General features: G+C 51.0%; 2 protein-coding genes, 1 non-coding gene and 1 pseudogene across 4 annotated transcripts in view; 2 read left to right on the forward strand and 2 right to left on the reverse strand.

Moving 5' to 3' along the window:
* Window positions 1–766: 766 nt before the first annotated feature.
* On the forward strand, window positions 767–2,933 carry LOC107195883 (annotated as a pseudogene).
* Window positions 2,934–7,782: 4,849 nt separating this feature from the next.
* DGCR6L (DiGeorge syndrome critical region gene 6 like) lies at window positions 7,783–14,567 on the forward strand. Of its 2 annotated transcripts, XM_006915227.2 has the most exons (5): window positions 7,783–8,005; window positions 8,081–8,241; window positions 12,430–12,530; window positions 13,348–13,488; window positions 14,024–14,567. In XM_006915227.2, the coding sequence occupies exons 1-5, from the start codon at window positions 7,896–7,898 to the stop codon at window positions 14,105–14,107; spliced, it is 597 nt and encodes a 198-aa protein (XP_006915289.1). In that variant the 5' UTR covers window positions 7,783–7,895; the 3' UTR covers window positions 14,108–14,567. The 2 variants fall into 2 exon arrangements, with proteins under 2 accessions (XP_006915289.1, XP_024904962.1); XM_025049194.1 differs by having other exon boundaries at window positions 7,828–8,241.
* On the reverse strand, window positions 10,854–10,957 carry LOC112482547. The gene has a single exon (XR_003047339.1). It is a non-coding gene; the product is annotated as a U6 spliceosomal RNA (small nuclear RNA).
* A 150-nt stretch (window positions 14,568–14,717) lies between the features above and the next one.
* LOC102888178 (proline dehydrogenase 1, mitochondrial) overlaps window positions 14,718–21,730 on the reverse strand; it is a 17,179-nt gene continuing 10,166 nt past the window's right edge. The window contains exons 10-13 of the mRNA XM_025049195.1: window positions 20,747–20,922; window positions 19,488–19,586; window positions 15,884–15,972; window positions 14,718–15,809 (exon numbers count right to left, since the gene is read on the reverse strand). Coding sequence (XP_024904963.1) covers window positions 15,622–15,809; window positions 15,884–15,972; window positions 19,488–19,586; window positions 20,747–20,922 — 552 coding nt within the window. The 3' untranslated portion in view covers window positions 14,718–15,621. The remainder of the gene's footprint in view (window positions 15,810–15,883; window positions 15,973–19,487; window positions 19,587–20,746; window positions 20,923–21,730) is intronic.

Consider the following 21,730-nt stretch of genomic DNA (forward strand, 5'->3'; position numbering starts at 1 on the left):
CAGAGGCCGGAGCGGGGCGGGTAGGGCTTCTGTAGGCTGGGCGCTGTTCTGCGAGGATCCTGGCCTTCGGACTGGACTTCCACCAATCTTTCCGAGTCCATTTGTGGAGGAGGGAACCAGCTCGGGCAGGACGGGTAAATCCGTTTAGGGCGCCCATCCCGAATGCAGGTCTGTGTGGTACCCGGTGTTCGAAACTTCCCTAAATATTTCCAAGTACCCTTCCCGGAGCTGTGGCCTGGCATGATGGCCAATGCCAAGAGGCCTAGGGCAACCACCAATGTTTCTCTAAGTCTATGAGCTCCATTTTTTATTTCCTTTTGTTTCTAGATTACACATATTAGATTGCACAGTATTTATCTTTTTCTCTCTGACTTATTTCACTTGGCATAAAGTCCTCAAGATCCATCCATGTTGTCACAAATGGCAAGATTTCATTCCTTTTTATGGCTCAATAATAATCCATTCAGTCTAAGAAATTTTCTAAATCCACTGGGGAGCCTGGGAACTTGTTTGCTCCAACCCTAACCCACAAGCTTACAGCAACCAACCTGAAAAGCCAGACCACAATCTCTGTAGCACTTGGCTCCAAACAGTCAAGACTTGATCAATGGCAGACTGTTTCCTGCCATTTTGTCCCCACTTCTAACTTAGGACCAAACCAGATAAAGTCAAATTTGCTCTCCCTCACCACTCATGTAAGATGGTCCTCTTCTAGTCAGCCTGACCCTCCAATCAAGACATGCCTTCCTTTTTCTTTTTTCCCACCATGGTGAAAGCTTTCCCACTCCTCCGCCTGCCTTTGAGTCTGCCAAATGCAAGTGGTGGTGCCAATCCATTGCTATATAGAGCAAGCTCCAAATAAATAGTGCTCGTTCTCATTTGGGTGGTCTTCATCTCCACAGAAGTCGGTAGTAATGGAACCAAATAAAGCACTCAGAGAATCATATCTGTTCCTCATGTCAACACTTTTTAAAAATGTAGTACTCTTTATTAATCATATGATTTAAAAAGTTGAGGTATAATTCGTATACCATAAAATTCACCCTTTTAAAAATAAACAATTTGGTGATTTATAGTCTATTGACAAAGTGTACAGTAAGCATCACTATCTAATTCCAGAACATTTTCATCACCTTGTAAAGAAACTTCTTCCCATTAAACAGTCACTTTCCACTCTGTCCTCTCTCCAGGCCCTGCCAATCACCAGTATGCTTTTTTCCTGTCTCTACAGATTTGCCTATTTGGGATGTTTCATAAAAATGAAATCATACAATATGGCCTTTTCTGTCTGGCTTCTTAATTTTAGCATCATGTTTTTGAGACTTATCCATGTGCCCTGGGGCTAGCAGCCACCCAAAGGGTGCTTGAAGTATCAGTGGCAGAGAGAGACACTGTTCAGAGACTTTGGAAGCTCACATAGGTGAATTGCAACACAAGCCTTTAGGATTTTGAAAGCCTGCCGTCATCTGCAGATAAACTTCTCTCCTTTTGAGAAACTGCTCTCAGCCTGCTATTGGGCCTTAGTAGAGACTGAACATTTAACCATAGCCACCAAGTTATTATGCGACCTGAGCTGTCCATCAGGAACTGGGTGTAATCTGACCCACCAAAGCCATAACAGTGAGTGTGCACAGCAGCACTATGTCATCAAATGGAAGTGCTATATATATGATCGGGCCTGACCAGACCCTGAAGACACAAGTGTCATATGAAGAAGTGGCCCAAATGCCCATTGTCCTCACTTCTGCTACACCATCTTCTCGCTCCCAGCCTATACCTCTGGCCTCATGGGGAGTTTCCTACAATCAGTTGACAGAAGAAGAGAAGACTTGGGCCCAGTTCACAGATGTTTCTGCAAGATATGCAAGCACCATCTGACAATGGACTGCTGTAGCACTAAAGTCCTTCTCTGGGACATTCTGAAGGATGGTGGTGGAGGGAAACCACCCCAGTGGGCAGGACTTCAAGCAGTGCCCTGGTTTGTACTTTGCATTGAAAGAGAAATGACCAGACATGTGATGATATACTGATCCAAGGGTCGTGGTCAGTGGTTTGGCTGGATGGTCAGGGACTTGGAAGGAACATGATTGAAAAACTAATGACAAAGAAATTTGTGTAAATAGACCTTTCTGAATGGCGATAGATAGATAGATAGATAGATAGATAGATAGATAGATAGATAGATAGATGATAATGTGTGTGTGTGTGTGTGTGCGTGTGTGCGTGTGTGTGTGTTTGGCTGTTCACCAAAGGGTGACCTAAACAGAGGAGAGGTTTAATATTCAAGTGAATAGGATAATCCATTCTGTGAATTCCAGTCAGCCTCTTTCCCAGGCCACCCCTGTCATTGCCCAATGGGCTCGTGAACAAAGTGGCCATGTGGCAGAGATGGAGGTTATACATGAGCTCAGCAACATGGATTTCCACTCAGCAAGGCTGACTAGGCTACACCTGCCACTGACTGCCTAATCTAGCACTCAGTTAGCAGCAGAGACCAATATTGAGTCCCCAATATGTTACTATTCCCAGGGGTGATCAGCCAGCTACTCGCTGGCAGGTTGATTATACTGGAATCCTTCCAACATAGAATGGGCAGCATTTTGTCCTTACTGGAATACGTACTTACTCGGAATACGAATTTGCCTTTCCTGCACACAGTGCTATTGTCAAAATTACCATCTATGGACTTACAGGATACCGTATTCACTACCATGGTATTCCACACAGCATTGCTTCTGATCAAGGAACTCACTTCACAGCAAAAGAAGTGCAGCAATGGGCACATGCTCATGGAATTCGCTGGTCTCATCATGTTCCCCACCATCCTGTAGCAGAATAGCCTTTTGAAGACTCAGTTGTAGCACCAGCTAGGTGGCAACACCTTGGGGGACTGCTGCGAGGTTCTCCAGAAGGTTATATATGCTCTGAATTAGTGTCCGATTGTGGAGCTGTTTTTTGATAGCCAGGATTCATGGGTCCATGAATCAAGGGTGGACATAGGAGTGGCCCCACTCCCGTTACCCTAACAACCCACTATCAAAATTTTTGATTCCTATTCCCATAACTTTATCCTCTTCTGGCCTTTAGGTCTTAGTTACAGAGGGAGAAAGGCTGCCACCAGGAGACACAACAATGATTCTGTTGAACTGGAGGTTAAGCCTGCACTGACCACTTTGGTCTCCTCATGCCTCTGAATCAATAAGCAAAGAAGGGAGTCAAGGTGCTGCCTGGGGTGACTAACTTTGACTACGAAGTGGAAATTGGACTGCTACTCCACAGTAGAAGTAAGGAAGAGTGTCTGGAATGCAGGAAATTGCTTAGGGCGTCTCTGAGTATAATCATGTCCTGTGATCAAATGTCAATGGAAAACTATCGCAACCCAACATAACTGTATTTGGGGATAGGGCTTTTAAAAATGTAATTACATTAAAATGAGTCATTAGGGTGGACTCTAATCTAATAGGGCTGGTGTTCTTATAAGGAGAGGAGATTGGGACACAGACACACACGGAGGACCATGTGAGGACACAGCAAGAAGGTAGATATCTACAGGCCAAGAAGAGAGGCCCCAGGAGAAAACAACCCTGCTGAGGCCCTGATCTCAGACTTATAGCCTTTGGAATTATGAGAAAATAAGTGTTGTTTAAATTGCCCAGGCTGTGATACTTTGTTATATCAGCCCAAGCGCCAAATCCAGCGATCATCTCATCATCTGGGCATTCATGTTTTCATTATAAACCCGGTTACAGTGGCCCTGAAAAGACAGAGCTCCCCTACTACTGTCCATGGGCACTTAGGAGATGACAGAAACACATTCACTGTGTCACTGTGAATATAAAGACCATTTGTGATGAATCTCAGGTGGTCTTTGCTAGCTCTTCCTCCATGCCCATGTCATTGGCACAGTGGTCATGGCCAGGATGGCATTGAGAATGGGATGGTCATTAGGCAACGAAGTGAGGTCCACTTCTTGTCATCCACAGACTTGTGGGCTTCCCCATGTGCTATCCAGGGGAGCCAAGCCAATGTCTCATTTCCCTCCTTTCCCGCTGCTGCTAAGAGCCAACCGCAGAATATCTCAGTATTGCCGTCACACCTGAGCCGCAGGGAGAGTTTTATCACTAGTTGGAGCAAAGCGGTTTCATTTTCCCTGTGATGCAGGAGGGTGAGCAGCAACCGCAAATGCTTTCCTCAACTTTAGGAGCGTCTTCTTGTTTTATCTCCAACTAACCATCAGTGTAACTCATCCAGGGTCTCTGGTACAGCAGTCAAGGACCACTCGGCCCCTCATCACCAAACATTTTGGCAACCAGGTTTACCATCTGAAGAGTCCCGCTCTGCACATGGCCAGTCAGGCTTCAGAGTCTTCCATTTTCTTTTTTCTTTTTTTCTTTCCAAAGACCATTGTGACTGTGTCAACCTCCAGGAGGAAAGTGAAAGATCCAGTGGTATCAATCTGTTTGGAGCACATGGGGCAAAGACCCGTGGTGTGTGACCTCTTTTCTGCAAGACGATCGGACACACTCTTGCATGAGTTGTGGCTTTCGCATCAAGAACATAAAATTCTTTACTTTGTAAAAGACAGGAGTTGTTCTCTGCCTGACCAAGGAATTCAGGGCTGTGAGTCTGCCCACAGCATTTCAAACAAGTCTGCTAGACCAGCAAGGCATCGTTTATACAGTGAACACCTTGCACATCAGAGGAGGGTTTCTATCTTCATGAACACCTACAGTGCGACTGACAAACCAATTACACCTTTGCACAACAATACCTATCGTGAATCAGCCCAAGTCTCACTCGCAAGTTTCCTTTCACTTCTTTTCCTTTCTTCACAGGACATTTTTGGCCCAAACTCTATTATGTGTTTTCTTAATAGAAACACAGGCCCCAAAGCTTTACAAAGCACCGCCATAGCAGCTGCCCTTGACTATCATCTCCTAGCTGGAAGCCCAGGGAATTGAGTGGGAGCTGGGCCAAACTTCATGGGGTCCCAATTCGATTTTGGCTTTGAATGGCCTTTTACTTGGTCTCGACAAACACTACCTCTTGCCACTGAAAAACATTTTTTCAACAGGTGGCACAAACTCTTAGGCTCTGGAGAGCTGCCCCTGCAGCTCCCTGAACTGGTGAGACAGAGAACCTGTCCTTCTCCCTCCACCCAGCACTTAGGCAAGAGCTGTGCCCTTGCAGCTCCCTGAACTGATGAGATAGAGGGAGAACCTGTCCTCCTCCCTCCACCCAGCACTTAGGCAAGAGCTGTGCCCAGGAGTCATCTCTCCAGCCCATCAGGCCACGCAGCCCCTCGTCTTCTAAAAGGCATTGTAACTCTGCCAGCCCATTTGTAAAGCACACCCAGACATGCCAAGGCCAAAGCCAAGTCCTGACCGATCTGACCAGTAAAGTTACAATGAGCTGTGTTCAATTCGTAGTTTATCATTTACATACACAGGGGAAGGAAGAGTGGCATGAGGTGACAGCTCCCTGTGATTCTTGTCCCGCACAACAAAAGGATGGCACAGAAACAAAACGGCCAGAAACTAAGTATGAGTTGTGGGATACCCCATTGCTAAGGAGCCCATTGTAGATGGCAGATGAGGGTTTTATCAGCTGCAGCTCTGTTTTGAGGGACTGGGCAGGGAAGTCCACATCTCAGCAGGATTCCCCAAAGAGTTAGGGAGTAAGAAGTGATGAGGTAGCTCCAGTGCGATCCTGTGTCATAGTCTCAACCCCCAGCAGAATGAGTGGGGGGACAGACAGACACCAGTGTCACCCCACTGCTTGGTTTTTCATGGTGCATGAGGCCACAGTTTCTCTGGGCTGGTGATCCTTGACCCTCTGAAGGGACTACTGATGAACAAGGATCTAGCAGTGGCCACAGCAGTAGAGCTGCCCTCTTTTCCTTCTGTCCTGTAGCCTAACCCTATCACCCCCTCCTGGGGCCAAGCCACTGTGTGCAGAGTATTAAAGAAAGCATTATTCGGACACTCGTTCAATGGTAAAGAAGACTTTATTCAGGACTATTTCCATAGGTGCCAAGTCTATCACAATGGAGAAGAGAGATCTGGCTCAACTCCAAATACAGCAAAGACAGCTAGGAATTTATGATCCTGAGCAGAGCAGGAGGGTTAGTGGATGAAAACTTACTAAAAGGAGACATCAAGGGTAGGGGAATCCTTGCTAAACTATACAGAATTCTTGCTGAAGGCAGGTCAGGATGATCGGATATTGAGAGTAGGTGATGAAGAATTTGATCAGACATCATGGGTGATCAGATATCAAGGGTAGGAGAGTCTCTCTAAACGGACTTAGTAGGATTCTTGCTACAACTAGACTAGGCAGACCAAAGATAGGGCCCAAGGATGAGGCCTAGTCAAAAAGGGGGCTCAGAGGAGCCTGCTCAAAGTTTGGTCAAGTAACTAATATAGGAAAGAGTCATGAGAACTACACAAATTGACTAAATATTAAACCAGAGCTGCTAGATGTGGGGGAACCTTGTTGATCTGCATATGGTCAGATCACAGGGAACCTACAGGAAGATTCTTGCTGAGATTACTAACAACTACTTCCTCATGCCTTCAACACTGCATACTCATACCTGGAAAGGAAAACATTTAAACTGAATTCCTTGGACACTTGGAGTCTCTCTCATTTTCTGTCTTTGACAGGAGACCATGACTGTGGAGCGTTATTCCTTCTCTAATAAACTTTCCTTTGGTTTCTTAACTCTGGCACCCACGCGCATCCTTTTTTGTGCACAGTCAAGGATTCTCTCTCTCTCTCCCTCTGGGGAAGGGAGGGGATAAGTTCACCCAATCCTGCATCACAACCACCCTAGGAGAGTCCCTAAATCAGCGGCTCCTCTCCTTGCACCTGACCCTACAGAGCCCCCAGGGGTCTGGACATTCCATCCATGGCCACTTGGATTTGTCCTCTCAAGTTGGTCACACAAGCCTTCTTTCTGGTCATTTTTTTCTAGATTCTATCTACTTTTGCATTTTGCTCTACACCAGCCCCCTCCCAATTTTTGACAACGCTAGACTCTCTCCCACTGAGATGAGGAAGGCATGATGGTAGTTGAGGCAGGAATCTCCCGCTTGCTGTCCCCATGAGGCCAGCAGAATATTCATCCGTCAGATTTGGGGAGAGGGGGGAGCGTATATTTTCGTAGTTAATAAAAACTGTAATTAGGGATTACTGGCAATTTATTCTCAAGGCTGGGATGACGCATTGGACCGGGTTTTCTTCATGCTGACGATGCTGGGTGGAGGTGGATGATAGGGGTTGGAGAGCACCGCTGCCAGCCTGATGCCAGGCATTGCCTCTCGCGTGCAGGCCCTGCCCGGAGCTCCCAGACCCCAGCGGGGGCGGTGGGGAAGAAGAGAAGACAAGGAGACTGAGACCCGAAGGTAACAAAACCGGTTCAAGGTCACGCTGCTTGAATTGGTGGAGCTTAGGGCTCAGCGACTCAACCAACTTTTGCGGGGAAAGACCAGGTTGTGAGAGCGGGGGCCTCAAGCTGCCCACAGACGCATGCGCAGGACCGCGCAGAGCTACGCATCAAGCCTTCCCGAAGAGAGGAAATTGAGGCCTGGACCTCCGTCCACGCCTACTCCGTGCAGGTAGGACGGTGTTCTTCGAAATCTCGCGATTTCAAGGCTGTGCGATTATAGCTCTGAGGTTGCGTGGGCGGGACGGCGGGATAAGGGACGGGGACAATGCGGGACTCTCCTAGGAGATTCCGCGGAGCGATGGAGCGAGCCTCGTTCTCGCTGACTCAGAAAGCCGGCGGCGCCGTGCTCAGAACTGTCGTAAAAGGGGGCGGGATGCACTGCGCCCGGGACTGACGTAACCGAGGTCATGTCGTTTCGGCCGGCGGCTGGCGGGTAGTGGACGCCATGGAGCGTTATGCGGGCCCCTTCGAGGAGCCGGTGGACGGGGCCAGGCAGCAGGAGCGGCACTATCAGCTGCTGTCGGCGCTGCAGAGCCTGGTCAAGGAGCTGCCCAGGTGCGCGGCCGCGGGGCAGGCGGCTGAGGCAGCTCCAGGTCCCGCCCGCGCTCACCGTGTCCCTTCTGTCCGCAGTTCTTTCCAACAGCGCCTGTCCTATACCACGCTCAGCGACCTGGCCCTGGCGCTCCTCGACGGCACAGTATTCGAGATCGTGCAGGGGCTGCTGGAGATCCAGCACCTCACCGAGAAGAGCCTGTACAACCAGCGCCTGCGTCTGCAGAACGAGCACCGAGGTGCGCGGGGGTGGCGGGACGACGCAAGCTCCAACGGGAGATCATCCTGGCCCGGGAGCTCTCGGTCTCTGCGGGCCGAGCCCATCCCTGGGTGTCGCTCGGAAAAAGTGCCTAACATCGACCAGATCAAGGACACGGAACCTTTGCTAGCGCTTTTTTTGATGACAAATGGGTCAAGCCAGTTGTTTTTGTCAGTTGCACAGCAGCCCCCTTTAGCCCTAACATTGACCAGATCAAGGACACGGAATCTTTGCTAGCGCTTTTTTGATGACAAATGGGTCAAGCCAGTTTTTTGTTTTTGTCAGTTGCACAGCAGCCCCCTTTAGCATAATGTCCCGAAACTTTCTGTTTGGGCTCCCTTGTGTCCCCACCCCCCTCCAGGCAAGATGGCCCAAGGCCTCGGTGCTTGGCCAGTCCACGGACAGATTCCGGTGGTGGCTGTTTGTGTAGCGGTTGACGGCCCCCAGGGATGCCCTCCAGTGTTGGACAGCTATGCAGCGATATTTATGGTCAGTTCCTTCTCTCAGATACAGAACCCCACACCAGCTGTGCATCGAATTCCTATACACTGTGCCCAGTGCACCCTCTGGGACCCAAAAGCTTACTCACTTGAGCCCCAGCTTGGCCAAAGCCTCGTGAGCCTTGGCCTCTCCCAGGCATCCCCACTGGGGGCGAGGGGGCTCCTGAGCCCCTTCCTGGAAGGTATGCTGGATAACTCTACCTGTCCCATCAGATTTCCCACTTTTGTTATTTTATTGTTCCCCTTATTTATTTTTTATTTTTTTAAATCAAACATTCAGACCAGTGGTCTCCAACCTTTTTGGTACCAGGGACCAGTGCTCTTGTGAAAATCTAATGCCTGATGATCTGAGGTGGAGCAGAGGCAGTGAGGGGAGTGACTGCAAACACAAATGAAAGTTCCCTCATTCACCCACTGTTCACCTCCTGCTGTGTGGTCCAGTTCCTACCAAGCCACTGACCAATACCGGTCCACGGCCCCGCGATTGGGGACCCCTGCTCTAGACCATGGTTTTCAAGCATAGCACTGTTGACACTTGTGGCTGGACAAGTCTTAATGGTGAAACAATGTCCTGTGCATAGCAGGATGTTTAGCAACATCCCTGGGTTCTACCCACTAGATGACAGTGACATCCTCCCCAAGTCGCAACAACCAGAAATATCTTCAGATATCCTTGGGGGTCAACTTTAGCCTAGGATTGAGAACCAGTACTGTAGAACAAGAACACTCTCCTATGTAACCACTGCAGATAGCCTTCTGAGAAATTCACCATTCTGGGCTGTCTTCTGACCTTTAGTTCACGGTCACATTACCTAGCTTGTCTCAAATTGTCACTTTATAAGGATTCTGTGGAGGTTCATGTATTGTTAATTGGTTACTTTGGTCTCTCTGCTTCTGGAACAGTCACCAGCATTTGTTGTGGCATTGACTTTTTGAGGACTCCGAGGCATGCTACCTATAGAATGTCCCCACTCTGGATTTGTCACGTTGCTTCTTCGTGCTCTCATTTAACCTGGTTCTCTACCCTCTGTTTCCTGTAAAGTGGACAGCAGGTAGAGCCTGATGATATGCAAGTTAAATGGTTGTGGCAAAAATTCCTCTAGTGATACAGGGTCCCTTCCCTATGGGGATAGGCAATATTTGTCTGCCCCAGAATTAGTGTGTTTCTATCAAGAATGGATGTTGCATTTTGTCATATCCTTTTTCTGCTTCTCTTGAAATGATCAGTAGCTTTTCAGTTACTATGGTGAATTACATTGATTTTTTTTTTTAATCCTGGGATAAACTACATTCCTGGAACAAATCCTACTTGGTCATGATTTATTCTCTCCTTGTCTCTGTTGGATTTGCTTTGCTAAAATCTCAAGAATTTTTGCCTCTACATTCATGATGGACATCGATGTGTAGTTTTCTTTTTATGTCTGTCTGGTTTGGGTATCAGGGTGATGCTGTCTTCATAAGATGAGTTGGGAAGTGTTCTCTTCAGTTTTCCAGGAGAGTTTGTGTAGGGTCAGTATTACTTCTTTTCTAAATGTCTGGGTGGTTGTCTTTGTAAACATTTCTATTGAGGTATAAATGCATATAGTCACAGATTCAAAGTACATAACTTATTCTTTCTAATGCTCAAATTGTGCCACATTTGGCCGGTGGGAAAACTCTAGGCTGGCTCTTGTGTCTTTTCGATGTGTCCCCATCATTCTTTGAGTACTTCCTTGCTTTCTGGTAGAGGAAGGTGTTCTGGCTCATCTTTTCTTGTTGTTTCCATGCTTCAGTCCCTCTACTAGTCAGCCCACCTCCAGCTTCCCCACACCAACAACCTCTCATAAGTACAGACCTTCCCCTTTGGCCACCATAAGGCTTTCTCATTCCTCCTGCCTCTGATTCTCTGCCGAATGCAGGAAGTTGTGGCACACTCTTATTGTCAGTAGGTAGTGCTTGCTCTTATGTTGGTAATCTGTATCTCCACAGAGGTTAGTAGTTTGGGGAGCAAATAAATCACTCAGAATAATTTTTTAAAAAAAGAACCTGCCATTTCTCCATGGAGCATTGTTTTTTTAAAAAAAAAATAAATTGTACTTCATCATATTTATTTATAAATATGGAACGCTTCATGAATTTGCATGTCATTCTTGTGTAGGGGCCATACTAATCTTGTAGCATTCCGATTTTAGTATATGTGCTATCCCAAGAGAGCACGAGCCTTGGTTCCTTTTAGTGGGGAGTTTTTGACAACTCTCTAGACACTTTGGAATATTTGGGCAGGTTTTAGTGCTGCTGGCTGTGGGCAAGCATCCTGTGACTTTTTGCTTTTCCTTTCTTCTGAATTAGCAAGTGGTGATTGGCAGCTGTCACTTTCTTTGGTCATTACTAAGGCCACGCCCCATCTGCCCAGGTAGCAGTGTAGCTCTCCTCTTATCTCTGGTTGCTCATCCAAGTGGCATCTGGGGATTGACCTGGGATTTGTAACAACATTTGATAAACAGTGAAGAAGATGACATTTCCCTGCATTTATCTATTTCCTCGAATCCTGCCTCCACGTGTTGTAAACATTAACTTTCTTGTCCCTATGTCTCGAGTGGCTCTTAGTTTCCAACTCATTTATGTGATACATGCCATAATCGAGGTGCACACAGAATGCCAAGCAACAGGAGACTGGAGAAGGCTATGAGCACAGTGGGTGCCAAACTACTGGCAGGGGAACCTCAGGGGCCCTCCTGAGAAGAGCTGTAATATGAGGTTTCTGCCTAGGACAGTGTTAGGCTTGTGTTTCCTTATGACCAGGGATCCCACTTTATGGGAGAGATGTAGGCCCTTGACACTTGTTGGGCTGCTTAGTGTTGAGTATTGTTTTGTGATTGGTTTCTTTCCATCCCATGATACTTTTCTCCTCTGTCCAGTCCTATCAGACTAGACAAGTTTGCACATGCTTGTATTAATGGTACAATTTAGTAGTGGGGTCCTCTCAGAGCAGCATAGACTCCCCAGCCAGGGCCTTTGCTAGCTTATCTCAGCCTTGGGCTTTCCAGGGTCTGTACCCTCCCGACTTCCCCTGGGAGCTGTGGATGGGGTGGGGTGGCTCTGCCCATCCTGAAGGGTAGCACTGATACTCCCATACCCTTGTGGGCAGATGCCATGCCTTGCTCTGGCAGTGTGACCCATCTCTTCATCTTCCTTTTCTAGGCCTTTGCCTGGGTGGTCTCTTGGCCATCTCAGTGGATGTCCCATGGATGACGATCATGTCATGCCCAGGACTGATGGCCTGTGGACATCTGAGTCCAGAAGCCTCCAAATCAAAGTCTCCCACCCCCTAGGTCTTGAGTCTGGGCTACAACCCTGGCCCGTCCTCCACACCAGCCTGCCCTGCCTCACCCTCTAGTGCCTTGCACCTTCCTGAGTCCCCTGGAGCCTTGCTGCTGGAAAAGGGCCCTGCCCTGGGTGAGGGTGGGACCACGTGGGTTGGGTGACTGAGTATCCCCTGGACTTCTACCCAGCTTCCTGTGCAGGGCTTCGGGAGGGCTGGGTCATCAGGCAGGGCCTCACATCTACACCTTTGGCCTGGCTACTCTGGTGGGACAGCTGGAGCAGGCACTGAGGAAGGACCTGTTCCCTGGTCCACTCCATGTCACCCCTGCTGCCTCCTGATGGACTCTGGTCTTGTCCCCTTCCAGTGCTCAGGCAGGCGCTACGGCAGAAGCACCAGGAAGCCCAGCAGGCCTGCCAGCCCCACAACTTGCTCATGCTTCAGGCAGCTCAGCAACGTGAGCAGGAGGTACGGGTGCAGGTGGGGTGGGCACCACCTGGGCTCTTCTGACAGGGTGTGGTGGAGGGGCTCAGGATGGCTTGGGAGCTCATAAGGCCTGGTGAGTTCTTGCATGTGGCTTTTTACTGTGAAGTGTTGGGGTATGCTGGAACTAGGTGAAGAGTATGTGTGATTCCTCCTGCTCCCCAAGACTGCCAGTCCTGGTGGGCTGGGCCTATGCAGGCAGATGCTAAGCAGGAGCTATTGTAGTCATGGCCTTGGAGGTACCAGGGCAATGGTACGGTGACAGGGACAGTCAGCAGGGGCCTATCCTGCTCAGAGACAACCAGGAAACCCACATGTAACCAGGAAGCCACAGGTGGTAGGGATGCATGCAGAGATATGTGTGAGGTCCTGAGGCAGCAAGCTTGGGCCTTGCAGGAAGGAGGTGCCGAGCTGGGCTTAGGCAGCCCCAGTGGGGAGGTAATGTACACAAAGACCCAGAGACAGTGGCCAACTTGATAATAATCAGAGATGGAGCCCGTGTCTGACCAGCTCATGGTGATCCTGAGCACTGGGCAAGGCCTGGTACAGTAAGAGGAGGACACCTCATAGGAGCTCTTAGAGGGGAGAGCATTTGGGGGGAGGGCCACTAAGCTCCTCCATAGAGTTTGGTGTGGCCGAGAAGGGAGTGATCCAGGTGCAGTAAGGGTGGTATAGTGGTCCTGGAGTCTGAGCTTTTGGGGCGGGGGATGTGGTTGGCGCCCGAGGAGGTGGCAGGCTGGGAGCCTGTGTTTGAGGCATTGGTGGGTCAGTGCTGAACTCCTGAGCTTCCCCACTGTGGCAGGCGGTAGAACACCGGATCCGTGAGGAGCAGCGGGCAATGGACCAGAAGATTGTCCTGGAGCTGGACCGGAAGGTGGCAGACCAGCAGAGCACACTGGAAAAGGCAGGGGTTGCTGGCTTCTATGTCACCACCAATCCGCAGGTCAGCATCCTAGGCCTGTCCTGGCATAGCCCAGGGGACACTAATCCCCAAAAGCCAGACTCTATCTAGGGTTTTGAGGCTAGCTGCTGGGGGCCCAGGCCCAGGGCGTGTGGGGTGAAGGGAGGGGGAAGGAGTTAGGCTCCAGGAAGGGTTTCTGTGCAGCACTCAGCACAGAGGCCCGTCCCACTGCTTCTGCCCACAGGAAGGCGAGCCAACAGGCTGCAGAGGCGTTGCTCACCTTCCCCAGGCCCACTGTGTCCCTGAGGGCACTCATCTGTTCCTCTCCTGCATATATCTGTGTGCCCCAGGCCAGGACAGCTGTAGTCCCAGCTGTGTAGTGGAGTCCAAGGTTCTGGCAGGCTGTGGCCAAGGCTTCACTGGAAGTCAGCACTGTGGGTTCACTGTTTGGCACACTCTAGGCCCTGATATCTGCTTCTGGGCCCTTGGGAAAAGGAGGCCTCTGCCTGGGGCCTTTGTCAGGGCAAAAGGGGACCTGGTGTCATTCTGGCCTCACAGTCACCCCTCTGTATCCCAGGAGCTAATGCTACAGATGAACCTGTTGGAACTCATCCGGAAGCTGCAGCAAAGGGGCTGCCAGGCAGGGAAGGCAGCCCTGTGACCAGGTGGGGTCCTTGCCAGTTACCCAGTGCCCATTATGGTTGAGAAGACAGCCCTGTCCCACTGTTGCCACAGGTAGCAGGAAGCTGAGGAACTCGTCTTCCCAACATCTGGCCACCACCTTCCCAGGTGCCTGCAGGAAGGATGACCCCTCTGAGGAGAGGCAAGGTGGACCCTGGTTGTGTCTGCCACCCACCTTTGTCTAGGTTATGTCTAAAACTAGGGTAGTATGGTAAAGGCAGTGGGCCCAGCCTGCTGGCTGTCAGCCCCAGAGCTGGGCAAATGGTGAGGCTAGAGGTCTTAGCACCTTATCATTCTACCAAGAACATCCCAACCTCTGCTAGGCCCCAGGCTTCCTTCTTGTTTTCGTCTCCTTAGCATGTGCAGCCCCCAAGTGGGATATGCTCCAAGGCCAAAGCCCTGTGTGACTCAGAGAAATAAAGATGCCTCAGTATGGCCTACACGTGGCTTGTGTGACAGCTTTGTGGTACCTGTCATGACCAAGGCCCACCTCGGGCCCTTGCCTGGTAGCTCCATGGTCTACAGAACTGGCAGAGGCCCCTCCCTAGGGCTCCCCTCATGCAGCTGCAGGCCAAGCCCCACCATCTTTCCCCTAGGGCATTAGCAGCACATCTAGTCTGCTCTACAGGGCTGGCAGCTGAAAAGTGTGGGATGGGGCAGCCATAGGCCTGCTGCTATCAGAACAACAAGAACCTGGTGTGGGTCATGGTCACAGAGCAGCAGGGTCTGAGGGAGGGAGAAACCCAGGGTAGGGAAGTACCACCCCTAGAAACATCCTCTCTGCATTGGTCTGAGCCTGGGGGCCCTCCTATTATCTTGGGTTGTGGAGTTGGGGGATGGGGGGCAGCAGGCAGGTCCAACACTCTACACGGCAGGGGATGCAGTATAACCTAAAGGGAAGTATGGGCCTGACCTCCAGAGGCACATGATTTGGGAGAGGCAGAGCCTGAGGTGAGATTTCTCAAGCCATAGGAGATACTCCCTCTCTGCTGTTGACCCACCCAAGGGCCCCACAGGATAGAGTGTTTTGGGCACAGCACTGAGGGCTCTCAGCTATAGAAATAGTGGTTTATTGATCAGACTGCCTTCCCCAGCCTGGCTATTATCCATCTGTGGGGCTTAGGGTGTATGAGTTGGACTCTGGTGGAAGGCAGGCTTTCGGTTCCAAGGTTGTGGGGGTGAGCACAGATGGGGGCAGTGCCAACTTGTTGAAGGCAGTTCCTGACTGCCAGTAGCTCTGGCAGGTGTCCGATTCGGCTTACACCTGAGTGTCCACATCCTGGGCAAGGGCCAGGAGTCAGTGAGGCCCCACTTCCAGCAGTTCTCATAATCATGGGTGTAAGAAAGTGAATCCATGTGAGGTTGGGCTTGGGTCATAGTTGCAACATCGGCCTAGGGGCCACCCAGACTCCCCAGATCCCAGCCCCAGCCTGAGGGCCCCAGAAGGCTGAGTCCGGTGGGAGTGCTGGCGGCGGCGGCAGTGGCCCATGGGTACTAGGCTGGGCGGTAGAAGAGGCTGCCTGTGCGGAGCCTCCGCCTGAGCTCCTGCCATAGCAGTTGCCGCTCCCGCTGGGCACCCTTCATGACACTGCTGTTCTCCAGGGCTCGGCGGGACAGGTAAGGCAGCACCTCCATCACAGGGCCGAAGGGCACATACTTGTACACAGGGAAGCCTGCCTGGCCTGCATGCACAGGCAGAGGCAGTGAGTCCCAATCCCGATGCCTCCAGCCCACTCCCCAGGAAGGCCCAGCTCACCCAGCGGAAAGCTGATCTGATCACACATGCCCAGCAGCTGTCCAAAGTACACCTGGCAATCAGCGGGATGCAGGCCCAGTTCCTCCATCCTGTGACCAGGCAAGGCAGTGGGTGAGCCCCTGGGCTCCCTGTGCTAGATCTTAGCTCCTCTGCTCCCCAGATACCATCCACATGCTCTAACTTCCATCCCCTGCAGCATGGGGCATAGGTATAAGCTCTGTCCTATCCAGATTAGGCCTCTGCCCTGCTGTTCCTACCTTGGCTCGTAGCCACCAAGTTCCCTCCTTCCCTAGCCAGCCTCCCCTCCTGCTGTGCTCATTTCCCAATGGCCCCTTCCCTCCTGCCTGCCCCAACCCGTTGCTGGTACCCTGACCCACTGAGGCAGACACCCCCAGCAGCCTGCCCCACAGTGTGGCCCAGGGAAGCTCAGCCCTCCCACTGCCCCTTTCTCTAGCCCTCGTACTTAGGTGGCACATCTCAAGTCTTCCCACCCCAACCTGGCTTCTTGTCCTCCCCTTGCTGGCTGCTCCATCATATATGGCAGCAACCAGCAGCCACTGAGTCTTTGGAAGGCGGGTGGTGCTACAAGTGTCAAACACGTGAGACTGTGAAAGAGTTAGTATGAAAAAAAGAATGCAGAATATCTCTTTTTTTTTTTTCTGAAATACCAAATACATGTTTAAATGGTAATATTTTGAATATGTTGGGTTAACTGAAATGCTTTACTAAAATTAACTTCATCTTTTTCTTTTAATGTGGTTACTAGAACATTCAGAATAGATGTAGCTCCCACTTCTGTTAGCACCACTCAGATGTTATGGGGTACGGGGGTGAGGCAGTTCTTCCCAGCACCCTCTCCTGTTCTCACACCTCCACTCATAGGATGTTACAGACATTCCAAAGATTTGAAATACCTACTTGTTGATGATTTCATTTTTATTTCCTGCTTCCTACATCTTTGTATCCAGACTTGTCTATCTGCACCGCACTCTGGGGCTGCCCCGATTTTCCACTTACCCCAGAGGCATGTTCAGCCTGGGTCTTCCTCACACCCACCCAGGCTACAGGCCAGGCCTGTGCTTCCCTGTCCCTGCCCCAGGAGACTCCCTCACCCTGTCTCAGGGCTCTGCCACCCACCCTAGGTTCCCAGAGCACCAAGCGCACGAGGATCCCTAGACCTCCACAAGGGTCTTGCCTCAGGGCTGAGCCCTTATGTTGGGACCAACCAGTTGAAAGTGGCCTGATCTCCACGATGTCACCCTGTCTCCAGTTCACGAATCTCTGTTCCCCACCAGAATACGACCCCATGAATGCAGGGCTGTCGCCATGTTGCCTGTTGACTTGCTCAAGTGGCGTCCTGCAAAAATGGCTGCTGACCCCTCCTCTGTCGGTGTCCATGCCCTCTGCCATGTGACTGCAGCTTTTCCCAGTGTACAGATGGAGGCTTTTGCCACCTGGTGTCTGGACTGGGCCTCATGACTTCCTTTGGCCAAGAGAACAATAGCAAATGCGCCATGGACAGAGGCTTGCCCTCTTCAGGGCTTCTAGAAGACTGAGCTCACCATGTGGCAAAGCCTGGCCTGGATTGTTGGACAATGTACACATGCTGCAGTCCCGTTTGCTGCCCCAACCATGAATGAAGCCATTTAGGGCCAACCAGGCCATAGCTTAGTGTAGTCCACACTGCTGGCCCACAGAACATACTGGGGTTTAGGCCTGAGTCTGGGGTTGGTTTATTAACTTGGCCAAAGCTGACATAGGCTGTCTGACTGAAGTCCCTGGTGTGCAGCATCAGAGACCTACACTGCTTCCCAGGGATGGGGGGCCCAAGCTGCTCGGGGCTCCCTGACCTGCAGAGCAGGACCCCAGGACTGCGGCCTGTGGGGGCTGGGCCTTCCCCATGACAGGGGTATTTGTGGGGCCTGGCATGGGACCTGGAGGCTATGAGAAAGGAGAGAGCACTCAGCCGGCACTCAGGACAGGGGAAGCTGCATTCAGGGCAGGAGGCTGCCATGACCAAAGTGGTGAAGACAGGTGTGTTCTCAGTGGGAAGATACAGAAATCAGGAGACAGGAAGCCTTTCAGAGGTCAGATTGTACCTTTAGGAGTTTCATAGTTCTCTGTCTAGTCAGTGTCTGAGTGGACTAGCCTGTGATTCCAAGCAAAAATGTGAGTGGCCAAGAAAGTCTTCTGAGTTTGTAATTGAAACTTAGGAAAGTGGCGCCTTGCACACAGCTGGTGCCCATCGGGCACACCACTGCAGGGGTGCAGGTTCCCAAGTGCTGGGCCAGGGGTACGGGAGGCTCTGCGCATAGATCATCTAGTGGAGGACCCTGGCATGAGAGGAATCAAGCCTTGACCAAGGTTCCATCACACAATATTTTTAAGCCTAAGAGAAAGCCAGGTTTTAAAATTTGCAACTCAATCAAGTGTTCATTTTAAAAGAGAAGCCAGAACTAATCTTTGCTGGGCACAAAGGTGGCCCTCTGACATTGGGCGACAAGGATTGGGCATCCAAGGTGGGAAATGAGGGCCTGAGAAGTCCCTAGTGATGAAGGTAAGAAGGTGGACCAGTCCTGCTCGATTCCCGCACCCCCACGTAAACAGCCACACACCGCCCCCCATCCTCGCCCACCCTGGCAGAGATTCTCGGGAGGGAGCCTTGGCACGCATGTTCCCAACCGTAACGGCTGCAACTGCTGTGCTCTAGAAATTGTGGTTTTCGGTTGCAATTTCAGATTGAAAAAGCCGCACCACCACGAACAAAGGATAAGCAGCAACATTACTGAATGGGTTTAGAATGACCGGTCAGCTCTCCAGGCAGTGCCCAGTCAGGCAGCACCCTCGCCCCACCTGCACCTTCACTGCTCCTTCAGAAGCCCCATTCAGCAGCAAGCCTGCTGTGCGACAGGAACCCCTGCTTCACTCCTGGGAAAGTTGAGGGCCAGCAAGACCCAGAACAGTGCCTAAGCCCCAAGAAGGCAGAGGCTGGGGAAGAGGCAAGGGAATTAGGACCCCTGGTGTGGTGCTGCTCAGGTTAAGGTATGAGACATAAGAACATGGTGATAATACTGGAATATTTAAGAATTTACTTCACCTTATTCCTATATCTGAGTTGTAAGGATTCTGCCAGACAAAGTTTTGTTCCACAGGATGGGCATTTAAAGAGAAAACAGACTATATTAAATTCCAGATGAACTTTAAAATGTTAAGAGAAATTGTTTATAAATGAGGCCTCCTAAGGCATTCCAATATTACACACTGTATTTATGCATTTCAATTAGCCATTTAAGTCACCTAATGAAATTTATTCCTTGAATTTTAAACTTTAATAAGTCAAGTATTAATTGAAAAAACCAAATTAACTGCAAATAGCGTTTTTGCTACAGCAGTGGTAATGCCCAGCCAGACCTGGCAGGGCAGGAGCCTGTGGGGCACTAAAGCCACTACTCAAGCTTGTTCCACAGATGTTCCCCGCAAAACACCATGGTGCCTGGCAGGTTACTCTGCACATGCTTCCAGGGTGCTCACCAAGCCCCTTCCTAACCAGAGAACCTCTAAACAGCTGGGGCGGGGTCGGGGGGGTGGGGCGCAGTGTGCCTACCTGCGCAGTGTGAATTGCACTGTATCCTCATTGTGGGAGGCCACCATCACTTGAGCTTTGGCGTTGTGCTTCAGTTCCTCCAAGACATAGTTGAGGCACCTGGGAAGAGTGCTACATGAGCCTGGGCCTGGAGAGGTCCCCCACAGGGGCAGAGGCCACAGGCTGTCCAATGAGAGCCCGCTCCTCCCAAAGGTGCCTGTGACAACAGGACCAAAGCAAGGAGTACTTGTCCCTCCTCAGCACCCTGTGAGTAAAAACAAGTGAGCAGCACTAGGGCCAACCGTTCACAGCGGACTAGCTGAGGTACAGTGTGCTGTGTGCCCAAGACATGCAGCTCTGCTTCAGGAAGGGGTCTGTGAGGAATTTAAAAGCCCAGGTTGAGGGATGGGGCCCCCCTGTGGCATGAAAGATGCTGCCATCTGGCAGTGAAGACAGCATTCTCTGACCCAGCAGCTCCAGGTCCAGGAACATGTAACAGCTGTGTCCTCACCCATGCGTACAACAGACAGGGACGGGTTATGCCCTGAGTCACCCTTATGACAGCAGGACACCAAACCACTTTAAAGCTTGCAGGGACGCACATAAGTATGGGCACCCCACGCTGGCCGTTAGGGTAACTAACAGTCTGCGTGATGATCTGGGGGGATCCAGATACAGCTTTACTGAAAAAGCAAGGACAGAGGACTGAGCGCACAACACCAACCACGACACAGTCCGAGCCAGCACAGACAGGCACGGCAGCTCCAGGAAGGAAGCAGGGTGCTGCCGGGAAGAGTACACAGGCTGGTGAGGGGAAACACTCAAGAGTCTCTTTGAATTTGCAACTCATCCACACAATCTCAGGAAGAAAGAGCATGAAGTCAGCCTGTCTATGCTGCATAACAGGTCTCCAAGATTTAATAGAGCAAAAGAGATGCAGAACAACCGATGGTCCCTGGAAGCCAACGAGCTGGGGGGAGGGGCAGCTCCAGCACCAACTGGTGCTGTCGGGAGACCTGCACCAGTTTAATTTTGTTCAGTAGACATTTCTATATTTAAAAAACCACCTTAATATTTTTGAAAAGTTAAAAGCAGAGAAAATCAGTTCTGGCCTCAGGGCTCCTACCAGAAGCTTCTGACCCCCAGGGCTGTCCCCCCATTGGATAGGGGTTCTACTGGGTCAGCTCTAGCACCAAGGCAGTATGATTCCCTTGCCCTGTTTACTCACTTCTCTCCCCAGGTAGCCCTGAGGCTCTAGGGCCCAAGGAGGGCTGGCACACCTGTGGTACATGACGTTGGTAGCCTCGTATGTAGGGTTGATGGGGTCCTCATAGCCAATCTCCTCAGCACGGGCCCGCTCCTGGGCCATGTATGCACCCCGTACCAGCTTGGCCCCAAAACACCAGCCCTCACGGCGAGCCAGCTCCACGTCCACAGTGACGTTGTCATAGGCATCCTGCATGGCCAGGGCCAAAAGTCAGTGATCAGGATGGACCCCATCTAGCCTGGGCGCAAGAGCTCCCAAGGTGTAGTCAGTGTGGGGTACGAGGGTGGTAGCAGCTGGCTGAGGGAGGTGCCCTGTGCCCACCTGTGGATTTTTAGGGGATCTAGGAGACAGGTGTGAGTGAGGGAAGCCTTCTGACCTGTTCCCAAGGAATGGTGAACACCTGCAGCCCCTTCTGTGTGGCCTGAGGACAGTCCTTTGAAGGGACAGGCCAGGTACCCGCAGCCATGGTGCATGCCATTCTCCTCAGGCTGACTTGGAAGTGAGCACCTGCCTGGATACCTCCCACCCTTACAGCCTTGATGCCCACCCAACCCCATGGCCTCTAAATGCCTCGCCGGTCCCCAAGCAGTCCAGCCTAGGTTTGTGCTCAGGGATCCCACCCTGAAACATCCTGGGCCTCAGAGGAACATGCGAAATTCTGGCCATCTTTTTCTGGGGAGGGGCCCAAAGCTTTCATCTGACATTTAAAGGGACCCACAGTAAAGGAAGTGAGAGAAAATGGTCATTCTTGAAGGCTTTGAAATCTGCGGATTCAAGTACATTAAGTGGCTCCTAAATAAGCTTCTTCATCTTCTTTCCACCCTTCAACACCCTTGTCTGGGATCTGGGGCCCAGAGGAGAGGCCAGCACACAGTGGGTGATGGGTCTTGGGGGGCCTTTCATCCTGCTCAGGGGCAGTAATGTCCAGCCAGCCACAGCCACTGGGCAGGGGCCTCCCTCAACAGCAAGGCTCTGATGGGGGTGTGTCACTACCTGA

The sequence above is a fragment of the Pteropus alecto genome, unplaced genomic scaffold (assembly GCF_000325575.1).
Source record: "Pteropus alecto unplaced genomic scaffold, ASM32557v1 scaffold135, whole genome shotgun sequence".
NCBI classification, from domain to species: Eukaryota; Metazoa; Chordata; class Mammalia; order Chiroptera; family Pteropodidae; genus Pteropus; species Pteropus alecto.

Coding starts and splice junctions, on each gene's coding strand:
- DGCR6L (XM_025049194.1), top strand. CDS start 7,896: ATGGAGCGTTATGCGGGCCCCTTCGAGGAGCCGGTGGACGGGGCCAGG. Junction 12,531..13,347: donor CTCAGCAACGTGAGCAGGAG/GTACGGGTGCAG, acceptor CCACTGTGGCAG/GCGGTAGAACACCGGATCCG. Junction 13,489..14,023: donor ATGTCACCACCAATCCGCAG/GTCAGCATCCTA, acceptor TCTGTATCCCAG/GAGCTAATGCTACAGATGAA.